The sequence below is a fragment of the Ochotona princeps genome, chromosome 7, assembly GCF_030435755.1.
Source record: "Ochotona princeps isolate mOchPri1 chromosome 7, mOchPri1.hap1, whole genome shotgun sequence".
Classification (NCBI taxonomy): Eukaryota; Metazoa; Chordata; class Mammalia; order Lagomorpha; family Ochotonidae; genus Ochotona; species Ochotona princeps.
Window position 1 is genome coordinate 81,040,939 of NC_080838.1, and position 13,289 is coordinate 81,054,227.

The window sequence follows — 13,289 nt, forward strand, 5'->3', positions numbered from 1 at the left end:
AATTTCCCAGGAAGTAAACAAAAGCCGAGAAGAACCTCAGAGAATCTCTTCAGGAAGTTTAAAACCTTGATTAGCCAAAGGCCTAGAGACAGAATACAGGAGTACAGTGGAAGAAATCACTCAAGAAACTGAGAACGAGAGACCCAACCAAACCCGTAAACCTTTCTGAAATGAAAAGATGCTAAGAAAACTAGAAAGCAGAACAGCACCTCAACTCCCAACGAAAACTGAAAGGGAATTCAGGGAAATGCTCCGACCTCTTAGTAACAGTTGATTTTCCTTGAGGCAGGCACTATAGCACAGTGGGTAAAGCCACCACCTACAACCCAGCACCTTGTATGGAGAGCAGCTCATGACCTGGCTACTCTGCTTCCAAGCCAGTTCCCTGCAAATGGCCTGGGAAAACAGCAAAAGACAGACCCACTGTTGAGGCCCCTGCACACACAGGGAGACCTAGAAGAAGCTCCTGGCTCCTGGTTTTCACCTGGCTCAGTTTTGGCCATTGCGGCCTTCTGGGGGGTTAAACCAGCAAATAGAAAATCTCTCTGTGACTCAGACTTCAAATCAATTTAGGGGGGAAAAAAGAAAATGTCCCAGTTTAGATTTCTATATACCAAGCCAATTGGTAAATCAAATATGTGAGTTATGAACACTCTCAAACACTTAGAATACCAAAAAAAGGTCCAACATGAACTCTTTTCCAGAAGCAACTGGAGAAGGACCAAACAGGAAAGAAGAAAACATGTGACCAGACATGAGAACCGGGCAAGGGAGAGCTGGAGTCCAGCACAGTGCAGGAAGAGGGGCGTCTCCCTGTGGACGCTGACGTATGGATGAGGACCGAAAGGCGCAGGCGGCAGGGACTCTGGGACTCAGGATGAAGCAAGCTACGCCTTCAGTGCAACCCAGGCAGGGAACGCAAGCACAGAGATCTGTGAGCAACAAGGAAGGAAGGAAGGCGTGTTCCGCTCAGCTGCAGCCAGCACGCTGCGAACCAGGCTCTCAGTGAATCACACACACAATCAGCTGTGCTGAGGGAGCGGGTGGTGGTGGCACACTGTCACCCTTTCTCCCCACACGCAGGTCAGTGGGGGGCACTTTGGTCAGGTGAAACCCCACAGCACCTGAGCCTCCATCAGCGCCAGGAGCTGAGTGGGGTTGTTCTGCAGACAGGGAAGAGGGGAAGGAAACTGCTTTTGTATGTGAAAAGCCTCTCAAAACCCCCAGGTGTATTTACTCCAACAAGAGTGCAGGTTGGATGAAAGAAACCAGAATGAACATTTGGGGCCCATCACCCACATTAGAAAGCTACAGCCGAGCCTGACACTCCTCAGGAGTAGTCCACACGAGGGTAGTCCACGCATGCTTTCTCTGGCACCCTGTAGATCTGCAGGACTGCTCCGTCCAAGCTGGCCCACAGCTGCTGCTCCCTACCCGGCTGTGTGGATTGCCATCATTCATCCATCTTACAGGCACGAGCCCTCTAGCATTGTTCTCTGGCAGGGAGTGAACACTAAGGCTGTGGGGCCCTGGGGCTGTCACCCTACTCAACCGCAGCACCACAGGCAACACGTTAGCCACATTTGTGCTGGGGCCAGTTAGGCAGACCCTCACCTACCTTCCAAACCAGCGCTGCCTCTGTTAGAACTGGCTGGATTGTCCTGCACCTGGATCATATTGAGTTTCTGATAATCTGCCAGATACAAAGGAATTTCACAATGGTTCTGCATTTGTACTTTCCCAATTATCGTGGCAGACCATCTGTGTATTGGCCATCTGTAATCCTTTCCTGGGCTGAGTGTTCATGCATATCTTCTGTGCATTTGGGGGAGGTTATGTATAAATGTGTAGCATAATCATTTGCTCAATGTGGTTAAGGTAATGTATGGTTATTAGGTGAGGCTGATTTTGTCAATGTGGTCCTATTTATTCATGCTTTTCTTTTTAAAATTTATTTATTTTCATTGGTAAGGCAGATTTACAGAGAGAAGGAGAAACACAAAGATCTTTCATCTGCTGGTTTACTCCCCAATGGGCTAGAACAGCTGGCTGCCCTGGTTATTTCAGCCATTTGAGAACTGAACCAATAGATGGAAAATCTCTTACCTCTGCCTTTCAAACAAATAAATAAACAAATCTTAAAAATATAAAAATAGCTATAACTGGCACAGACATTCATACAATATGCCCCAAATTCAGTTTGATACATTACCTGATGATTAACACGTGCCAAATGATCAACAGTTTTCTCTAATTCTGATTTTTCAAAAACATTCATTTCTTCAATATTCTGAAAGAGAATTTCATACAAAATATTAATTTATATCAAAGAACAAAACATGACCAAATTAAGCAATGCAAGCTTATAGCAATACTAAATTCTATTTGTCTTTTCATAAACCACAGCCAAGTTTCAGAAAGAAAATCCTTAGACATTTTATTGGAAACAATGTGTTTGACTAAAGACATTGCTTTTACATTTTCTAGCCACGTTTGATGGCAGCAGAAGGCTCAGGCTGGTCCAGACTTGTTTCCTCAGCAGAACAGGAAAGGGCCAGCATGCCAGGTGACAAGCTCCAAGGTATGACCTCACAAGAGACATAAGAGGAATGCAATACACAGGAAAGAACGCTGATATAAAAAACACACAGGGCACAAGGTGAGAGGGCCACGCAAGAGAGAAGACCTTTAAGAACAGGCCAGTCAACATGTACACAGTACTGACCTTCAAGAACGGGCCAGTCAACATGTCAACATAAGACTGACCTTCAAGAACGGGCCCGTCAACATCTCAACACAGGATTGACCTTCAAGAACAGGCCAGTTAATATGTACACAGGATTGACCTTCAAGAACGGCCAGTTAACATGTCAACACAGGGCTGACCTTCAAGAACAGGCCAGTCAACATGTCAACATAAAACTGACCTTCAAGAACAGGCCAGTTAATATGTACACAGGATTGACCTTCAAGAACGGCCAGTCAACATGTCAACACAGAACTGACCTTCAAGAACAGGCCAGTCAACACGTACACAGGACTGCCCTTCAAGAACAGGTCAGTCAACATGTCAACATAAGACTGACCTTCAAGAATGGCCAGTCAACATGTACACAGGACTGCCCTTCAAGAATGACCAGTTAACATCTCAACACAGGGCTGACCTTCAAGAACGGGCCCGTCAACATCTCAACTCAGGATTGACCTTCAAGAATGGCCAGTTAGCATGTCAACACAGGACTGACCTTCAAGAAAGGGCCAGTCGATATGGAAACACAGGACTGTTTCCCTGGTTTACTAGGATGGGTGAAATAAACCTGGTGTTCACTACAAGTATTGCAATGTGGATTCATACTTCTATTATTTAATACAAATGAACAAAAAAATCTGAAAATTGGGTTCTACATTTGTTTGAAAGGGTCACTGTGCTATAGCTAACTGGGGTTGGCACGGCGGCTCAGCTGACTAAGCTGCTGCCTACACCCCCTATCAGTGTCATTTAAAGCTGTGCACACGCCCCTTGTGATCCAGCTTCCTGCTAATGTGCAGGCACGTGCAATCACTGAGGTCCTCGACAACAGCTGATGCATTCCCAACAGGAACAGTGCACGCAGCCTTCCACCAGGGAAGGCTGGCAGATGTTAAGCTGTATTCAGGCAGTTGTACTGCTGGGCCGTGGTGACTGAGACACCAGCCTTCACACACAGCACTGTCAGCAGTGATGACTGGTCTCGACAAATGGTGGCTAGCACACTTATGGGGCACAGGAGAGGCTCAAGTACCACTGATGATTAGCTCAGTTTCTAAGTGAAAATTGAAAACTCATTAACATCTTTCCTCCTACAACTCTGAAGGATTCAGTTAGGAATGCCACTTTTTCCAAGTTTTCAATACTACTGTATTTTTAAAATCCCACTTTATAGTCTTTGAACATTTCAACATGTATGGAAATAAGCAGTAGCTTGTGCTACAATATGCCACATTGCATAGAAGCTTTCCGTTTGATCATTTTAACACTTATTCTTATGGGAAAAATAAAAAAACACTTTCTAGAAGGAATTACTGTTAAAGATCCCAACACGCATATGACAGCGGAAACAGACACAGGCCTACAGAAGCAGACCGCTCCCACCCCCGGCTCACTCCCCAGCGCCTACAAACCCCAGCGCCGAGCCTAGGACTGGGCCAGCAGCTGGAAACCCAAGTGAGGTCTCCCACCTGGGGGGCAAAGCCCCAAGCACTGGAGCCCTCACCTGCGGCCTTAAAGGGTCTGCACTGGCCTGCAGGCAGGAATGGGAGCCAGAGCTGTGAGTGGAACCCAGCCTGCTGATACAGGACACGGGCCTGCTCATCAGTATCTTGCCTGCTAGACCAGACGCCAGTCTCAGCACAGCACAGGAAGATCTCTAGAAAACAGTTACGAACACATGCAGAAAAGGCGGTCCCTCCCTGGGGAAGGAAGTTCCTGGGAGTCCAACCGCTTCCTTGAAGGGCACGTGGGCAGCCATGTGGGCGTCACGGGTCTCCCTCCCTCACACAGCCACCCCAACCGGCCAGTGCCACACGAAAGGAGCTACAATCCATACTTAAATGGCACCAAGTCCCGTGCACACCTTCTCGGTGATGAAGTCAAGTTCTCTCAGTACTTTTCCAGAAATGTAAGAGCCATTCTTAGCTCAGGGTCACACAGAAGCAGAGAGGTCCAAGGCCGGCCACGTGCTGCCGCCGCCCTGGCTGACCTGCGCCAGCTGTGCGTGCGCAGCAGTCAGCTCACGGGCACACACTCGGACTCTGTCCCTCAAAACAAGCCCACCTCCTTACTCACATTTAACTTTTCTCTCAAAGTTTCATTTTCTGCCATCACTCTTCGAAGGTCGGACTCTGTAAGCTCCTTCTCCTTCTCCATGAGACTAACGATATTGCTGGAGACGGCGGCCTGGTTGGAGTCCCGCCTGAGCGCGGATAACTCTTCCTGAGCCTTGAGGGACAAAGACACCAAGTTACAAGCACTCTGGATACACTTCTGGTCTTAACAGGTCAAACTGGACACAGGCTATCTTACTGTCCTCCCCAAATGCCAACAAAGTAACAGGACTAAAACAGGAATAAAATCAGGAGGAGGAGTCAGGAAGGGACTCAGCCACTGAGAGGCAGGAGAAAGCAGTGAGCTCGAGCTGGCCCAGGGACACTGACGTGAGTGGGGAATAACAGGTATCACTCAATTCCCAAAACACTCACAAACCGGAGCGGCCCTTTGAACTTATAGTTTGCATGGCCTCCCCTCAGAGCAGGGCAGACGGTGTGAGCAGACCCAGAGACAGCAGGCTCTGCTCCCGCACCTGCTCTGGGGGGAGGCTCTGCCGCAGGGCCAGGCTCCACAGACTCCCTCCTCTCAGGAATGGCTTTGTTTTGCTTTTTGTTTTTAACCAAAGCCTAGGTCCCCAGCAGCCAACATCCAGACAAGAGGGAGCCGTCTCCATGTGGATGTGCTGGGGGGACATGTCTGAATGTCAAGCACAAATGTGGCTCAGCAGCAGGCTGGGAGTCATTCCAGATAATTTCAGAAGAAAAAAAGAGACTAACTGATCTGACACAGACAGGCTAGAAAAGAGAAATATGAAAAGCAAAAGAATAAAAAAGCGAGAGGAATCTTTAGTCTGAGAACAGGGTGGGGTTGTGAGGCCTCATGACTTGGCCCAGGAGAACAGCACCAGGACCACATCTGACGTCATCTAGTGGGATACGCATTGGTTCCAGCAAAGTTCTCTGGCTCTAAACCCTCTGTTGCTGCACACGTTCTTACTTCATTATACAAGACACTGAGTTTGTCTCTTTCTGCCGTCAATAATTTCACATTGGCCTGTATGTCCTCCATGTATTTTTCAAATCTTTCCAGCATACGCTGAAGCTCATCTCTTTCTCTTGTGATCAGATGGAGTTCTGAGTTGTGATCACTCTGAAATATAACGGAAGAATAAAGTTATCCTGTGCTGTAATTACCGCCACACAGTTGACATGAGGACGCTAAGTGGTGAGACGGGCTGAGTGATGCTAACGGACACGAGCCTACGTCCCCCCTCACGTCATTAGGAATCCATTTTCAAACATCTGTACCGGAAGCTGATGCAGGTAGTGCCAGTGCTGGAGCCGAGTTCATGGCTCTGAGTGGGCCAGACGCCAGGCAGCTGCTCGAGGCTCTGTCCTGAGGCTGTTCAGACAGCAGGGACTTAGAGCGCGACGGCAGAGCAGTGCATCAGCAGCACCCAAGAGCGTGTCCCATATGCGAGTTCTGGGTCCATGTTAGACCCCAGTCAGAAGCTGTGGGCAGGGCCGCTGCTCTAAGCCCTCAGCGAGTCTACCACTAGCTGCAGCCCTCTCCAGAGAATAGTCCGGGAAGGGGGGGTGTGTGTGTGAGCTCATGTGTGCACGCTCACCCAACACAGCAGCCTAGTACATCCTTCAGGGTTTCTCTGAACTTAAGATCAATTTCCAGACACTCAAATTGTCCCAGCTTCAGACTTCTGTGAGGTTTATTTCCACAATCAGAAAAACGTAAATTCTTCTACTGGACAATGTCCACAGTGACTAAGTAACTACATCCAACATTTTAAAATACGAATATGCTTGCTAATAAGATAGATCCAAGCACCCACTATCTTCACCACCATTGTAGAAAAAACAAAGATGGTCGGTGAGACTCGAGGGCTTTGATGCCGTGAAGTGCAGAGTGAGCAGAAGCCCTAAGCGAGAAGGGGGGTAATCTGGTAATTTACACCCTGGAATTAGTCTAGACCATCCATTTCTTGTGCACAGACCAGTCCGGGCTCTAGCTGGTCATTGGTAGGCTAGCTATGATGTACCCCTCCCCTATCACAGTTAATCAATCAGGCAAAATCAAAGCACACTGGAGAGCAGCTCAGTGTTTGGAGATCAATCAGGTTTAAACTATTTAAGACCATCTGTAAGCTAACCATGCTTAAATTTTAAAAATCTTTTTGTGTAGATTCTAGAAAAGGAGAACTCAATGAATAAAGATTTGACCATTTTTCTCATTACCATTTAGGTCTCAGCTTAAATGTCACTTTCTCCAAGGAATCCTTCCAGATTCCAATCAAATTTGATCTCCTTCCATAAACTCGGAGCTGCTGAATCTTTCCTGTACCTTCTGCATTAATATGGATTATATAAGATTGTAAAGTCATTTACATGATTCCATGCTTAATCTGTGTCCAAGTCACTGAAGTTTACGCTCTACAAGGGCCACCCACCTTGGTTCTGCTCACTGCCTGCCACACTACCTGGTAAGATGCACCCACTTCCTGAACATTCACTTTCTGACTCATCTTGAGTCGAGACCAACTCTTCCCCAAGTGCACTGGTAGCTGAGACATTGGTGTCAGGGTAGATGAAGACTAGCTGTTAGTAACTCTTTTGCCACTCTATTGTTCCCAAGAATACACACAAGTGTGTGAACACGTGTGCACAACGCTGAAGGAAATGAGAACAGCAAGGAGCTTCTTCATTTCCACCTGTGCCTCACGCACGGCAGGCCCTCACATGCACCTGCTAAACCTAGCCCAACTCTGTACTCGGACCTCATCTGCTTTGAGTCAACCAAGGTAAGACAACAGAACACTTACTAGCAACCAGATATGATGCTGGAGCCTTGCACAAATTATATTAATTTAATCTTCGTAAGAGGTTGCGATTACTTCCCCCACTTCTCATGTGACAATTTTGGTAACTTCTCCAAGGTCAGAAAGCCAGACTGTGACGCTCCATCTTGCTCAGAATGGGAACCAGTGGTGAGGACAAGGTAAAAGGGACAGTCCCTCACAGACCTGAGGATCAGTGAGCATATTACTGACAACTGCTGAGCTTTGACATGGCAGGGTTTCTTTCTTGTTCAGTCATTACAATTTCAAGAAGCTATGCCTAAGAGCCAGTTATAAAGCAGCAGTGGGGTGCTCAGCGGGTTTTGCCAATCCAGCTTTACACAGTGTTGGCAAGCACGTCTAAACGTCAGGTGAAGAACATGCTCCCTGTTGCCAGGACTCCCCACTGCTACGCCCACCCACCTGCATACCTACCCACTACTGCCACACACACTGCCCCCCACCCACCTGCATACCTACCCACTACTGCCACACACACTGCCCCCCACCCACCTGCATACCTACCCACTACTGCCACACACACTGCCCCCCATAACTGCACTTGTTCCTGGGACTCTGCAATGCTCTCAACATCCTGACTTCTTGGAATCTGGAAAACAAATGCTGTCCAAGAGAGGCAATGCGACATCTCAGGGAGGGAAAATGACAGCAGGAAGGGTCTCGGAACTCTCTAGAACTTGAAGCAGCATCTCCCACTTGTCTTTCAATCTAGAATCCACAATAAGAAATTGAGTCAAGAGCCAGGCATGACAGCCTAAAGTCCTCGCCTTGAACACACCGGGATCCCACATGGGCACCGGTTCTACTCCCGGTGGCCCTGCTTCCCATCCAGCTCCCTGCTTGTGGCCTGGGAAAGCAGTCGAGGACAGCCCAAAGCCTTGGGACTCTGCGCCCATGTGGAACACCCGGAAGAGCTCCTGGCTCCTGGCTCCAGACTGGCGCAGCTCCGGCCGTTGTGGCTGCTTGGGGAGTGAACCTACATGTGAAAGATCTCCCTGTCTCTCCTCCTCTCTGCATAACTGACTTTGCAATAAAAATGAATAAATCTTTTTAAAAAAGAAACTGAGTCAAAGACTTTGGCTAAAAGTTTTGAGATGGCTATCTTCTCAGTGCTACCAAATTCACGAACAAATCCCCCACACAGGCAAATGATTTACCCTGCAGCTCATTCTTCTCGAGTCCACCTAACTATACGTAATTTAAAAAAAAAAAACTCAGCAATACATACATTAGCTTGCAATGTATATTATCACCAACTCATTTCATTCATTAATAGATAACAGCATTATAGATAACAACTATAAAGCAAAATATAGCCATCATCCAACAAGGCTAAAAACTAAATCCAACCAGAAATGTAAAACTGCTCTGATGACAGACACAGGATCTTCAGGCGGGAGTTGACCGAAGTGGCCGTTGAGCACAGTGTGAAAGAGATGCCGTGGGCTGAATGACTTCCTCTTAGAGCCCCGCTCTTTCACCCTGGTGTGTACATCATGACAGGGTCACACCCGCCTTCAGAACTCCTACAGCTCCACAGCTTAAAAAAAGTAAGACAATCTCAAGAACCCAAATGTTATCCATAAAAAACTGCAAATCATGAACACCTAATAGAGAAACATGATTTTTATCTCCTACATATCATGGTCAACTTTGGTCCACAACAGAAGACCAAAACAGAAAATTACCTTAATGGGGACAACCTTCAATCAACAGGCCAGTATGACCAGGGCAGAAACACCAACCGCACAGCCCGCACACCCAGTTCCAGCTCCCACAACTGGGCTTCCCAGGAGGAAGGGCAGCCAGGAGACAGAAGGCACCCTCCTGACTGCTCCAAGGTTGCCTGCCAGGCAGACAAACCCTCTTGCTACAGGAAGGAAAAGGCAGCTTTTACACAAACTGAATGCAGAGAGCAGAAACATCCAGCAGCAGGCGCCTGGGCCCAGGTTCTCGCGCCCGGAGGCCTCTGCACCGTCCAAGTTTCAGCTTTTCTGTCACCTCCAGCAAACAGCATGTCACACTTTGTTCTTGTCCTCCTAACTCACACAGTACAAATCATGGAAGAAAACGAAAATTAAAACCTTTTAAAACCAAGTATGAATTATCCTTAATACAGCAATAAACCAGAATGGTTTATTCGTAAGGATATTCTTGCCTTACTAACTGTTTTTCTAAAGGAATACTTACTTTTTCTTGTGTTTTAAATACTGGAGCTTTTTCACGTGCACCATAATTTGTAGAGGAAGATCTTCGCTGTATTAAATGTTGGAGTCTTTCTAGCTCTTTTTTATAATAATCTCGTTCTTCTTCTATACCTTTCAGAAATGTATCTAAACGGGAAGGTGACCTGTCTCGACGTTTTATCCCATGTTCTAGCCTCATTCTCTCAACTTCCAAAGTGAGTTCTCGTTCTGTGAATTAAAGAGGTTAAGTTTAAAACAATGTTGTACACATAATGTTGATTAAACATATTTTAGAAAAAAAGGATTCTAGAAGTCATAGACTATTTTGTGCCTGTGCCAGATACAGTAAAAAGGTAAAAATTGAGAAAGAAAGGGAAAACATCAAGAGCAAAAACAAAGAAATGTAAGTATTTGGTAAGTCAATGCTTATGTACTGTGCTAAAAATTGATGCATTAAATTAGCACATGGCACATCCCAAGGTCATGAGAAAGCACTATATAATATGCAGATATGACGTTAAGCTTGAATACAGTATCTACATACACGGAGCTCAAAACAACTCAAGTCTTTCTCTAAATCATCACTCAGACCAGAGAAAGCGCCTTCTCGTAAGCCAATGGGAATTCAGCACTGGCATCTGCATGGTGCCAACTCTCACAGCAGCTGCGAGGCGAGGGCCAACTCCCTGAGCACCCTACTCTCTCCCAACTCAGTCAGTGAGCACTTACGGTGTCAAACAGTGATCCCAGAGAGGAAGGATGAAAGCACATTGTATATATTGCAATAAACAATGCAAACTGGAGGATGGCACAAAGTCTGTCCAAAGAAGCAGTGAGCAGGGAGCAAGCAAGAAGGCAATGACAGCAGCACTGTGGCACAGTGTGTTAAGCCACTGCCTGTCAGTGCAGTTCCCTGGTGCTGGTTTGATTCCTGGCTACTCCACTTCCAATCCAGCTCCCTGCTCACGGACACAGTAAAGCAGGGGAATATGGCCCACAATGTGCCCCTGAACCCACAATGGTAACCTGGATGGAGTTTCAGACTTCTGGCTTCAGCCTGGCCCAGCCCTGGGCAATGTAACCATTTGGGGAAAGTACTGGAAATAAATGAAGACTCTCTTGATCTCAGAAACTCTGCCGTTCAAATTAATATTTTTTTAAAGAGGGATGGGACTGACACTTTGGAGTAGCTTGCTAAGCTTCCACCTGCAATGCTGGCATCCCTTGAGGGCACAGGTTTGTGTCCCAGCTGCTCTACTTCTGATATAGAACTATCTTCTGTCCACCAGCTCACTCTCCGAGTGGCCGCAATGGCCAAAGCTGAGCAGGTCTGAAGCCAGGAGTCAAGAGCTTCTTCTGGGCCTCCCACATGGGTGCAGAGTCCCAAGGCTTTGGGCCGTCCTCGTCTGCTTTCCCAGGCCACATGCAGGGAGCTGGATGGGAAGTACAGCAGCCAGGACACAAAGTGGCACCCATATGAGATCCTGGAGCATGCAAGGCAAAGATTTAGCCACTAGGTTATTGCGCCAGGCTCACAAATCTTTTCAGAAAATTTTATTGCTTGCAGAGTCAAAGAGTTAGAGAGCTGCCATCCATTGGCTCTGTCACCAGTGACCGCAGTGGCCAAAGCTGGGGAGTAGGAACCCAGTTACCCCAGCCCTCACTGCTCCTCCCACGGTGTGCACTGGCAAGGAGCTAACCTTAGGAGCAGGAGCCAGGTACTGCTACCAGGGCTAAAAACACTTGCTCCCCTCAACAATTCTTAATGTCTTCGAGGAATGGTCTACTTATCCACAATGTGTAATACAGTTTGTAATTGCAGGAAACATGCAACATATACGTACTGAATCAATGCGAACTCAACCACTATGCCAAAGGACCGAGTCAGAGGAATCTCCAGCACATTTTCAGTTGTCAGCATTTTACCTGAAACTGCGAAACTCTGCACTTTCTTGCTCAGTCTTTGCTTTTCTTGCTCAAGCTGGTGGACAACCGTTTCCAGATCTGACTTCAGAAGCAGCTCGTCACTCAGTCTTTCTTTCTCTTTCTGACATAAGTTTAATTCCTGCAAATTTTAATTCCGTAATGAAACTTCCTAACAACTTATAAAAAATGTGGCACATGAAAGTAAAACAGGTATTTTGTAAGTATGTTTAGGTAATGTGTGTTTATACATCCCATTAGTCTAATAGGTTCCACTGCAGCTCACTACCGCTTGTGGCAATAAGCACCATAAAACCCGAATGCCAACACCACTGCTTTGTGAGCGGTGAGGTTCCACTTCCCCCAAAGACCTACGTCCTCACGCAATGAAGAGGACTTAGGCCTGCTATGTCTTTCAGAGTGCAGCAGCAAGATGGATGCCCCAGAACTCCCACGCAGGAGCGCCCACATCACAGTGCTGTCATTCTCTCAGCCTCCTCCACAGCACGTGGTAACAAGACCAGGGCCCTGAGGCTTCACTGCGAGGAAACCTTCCTGAAGAGGACGCACTTCATACTGTGTCTGGGATGGGTAGCACTTAGCAGGCATTTGCCGGAACTAGCACAGTGGGATAAGCCACTGCTTGCGATACTGTCTTCCCATCTAAAAGCTGGCTCAAATGCCCTCAGCTCTGCTTCCAAGCTAGCTTCCTGCCCACAGGGCTGGGAAAACAGCAGAAGACAATCCACAGATCCGGGGTACTGCCACCCCCAAGGAAGAGCCCAGTGCAGTGCCAGGCTTATAGCTTCAGCAGGACCTTGTGCTGGCAGGGGCGGCCACTTAGGGAACCAACCAGAGGATGGAAGAGCTCTCTCTCTCTGCTTCTCCCTCTCTCTAACACTTTCACCTAAATAAACATTTTTCCAAAAAATAAACATTTTCTATTAAGATCATCATTACTCTCTGAAAAACAATAACTAAAATACGGTACTTAAAAATTAAGCACTAGGGCCCAGTACAGTAGCCTAGTGGCTAAAGTCCTTGCTTTGAGCGTGCTGGGATCCCATATGGGTGCTCGATCTAATCCCTGTGGCCCCGCTTCCCATCCAGCTCCCTGTTTGTGGCCTGGGAAAGCAGTGGAGGACAGCCCAAAGCCTTGGGACTCTGCACCCATGTGGGAGACCCAGAAGAGGCTCCTGGCTCCTGGTTTCAGACTGGCTCAGCTCTGGCTTTTGCGACCACTTGGAGAGTGAATCAACGGACGGAAGATCTTCCTCTTTGTCTCTCCTCCTCTCTGTGTATATGACTTTTCAATAAAAATAAAATACTTTTTTTTTTAGAAAAAAGAAAGCACTAATGGAAACAGTAAGAAAGGTTAATAAATAACTACTACTACATCTTCCTGTCAACCAAGACTGCTGACGCTCGGCCCCAGTCCTGATCAAGCATTCCGAGTCCCCTCCTGCAAGCACGGTGCACTCGCACACAGCAGTGAGCAAGCTGC

The 13,289-nt window shown here is 47.2% G+C and overlaps 1 protein-coding gene across 2 annotated transcripts in view; it reads right to left on the minus strand.

Moving 5' to 3' along the window:
- CEP135 (centrosomal protein 135) overlaps window positions 1-13,289 on the minus strand; it is a 51,879-nt gene that overhangs the window by 19,074 nt on the left and 19,516 nt on the right. For both annotated transcript variants that reach the window (XM_058667283.1, XM_058667284.1), the window contains exons 10-14: window positions 11,789-11,927; window positions 9,867-10,090; window positions 5,804-5,956; window positions 4,826-4,978; window positions 2,213-2,290 (exon numbers count right to left, since the gene is read on the minus strand). In XM_058667283.1, the coding sequence (XP_058523266.1) occupies window positions 2,213-2,290; window positions 4,826-4,978; window positions 5,804-5,956; window positions 9,867-10,090; window positions 11,789-11,927 (747 nt within the window). The remainder of the gene's footprint in view (window positions 1-2,212; window positions 2,291-4,825; window positions 4,979-5,803; window positions 5,957-9,866; window positions 10,091-11,788; window positions 11,928-13,289) is intronic.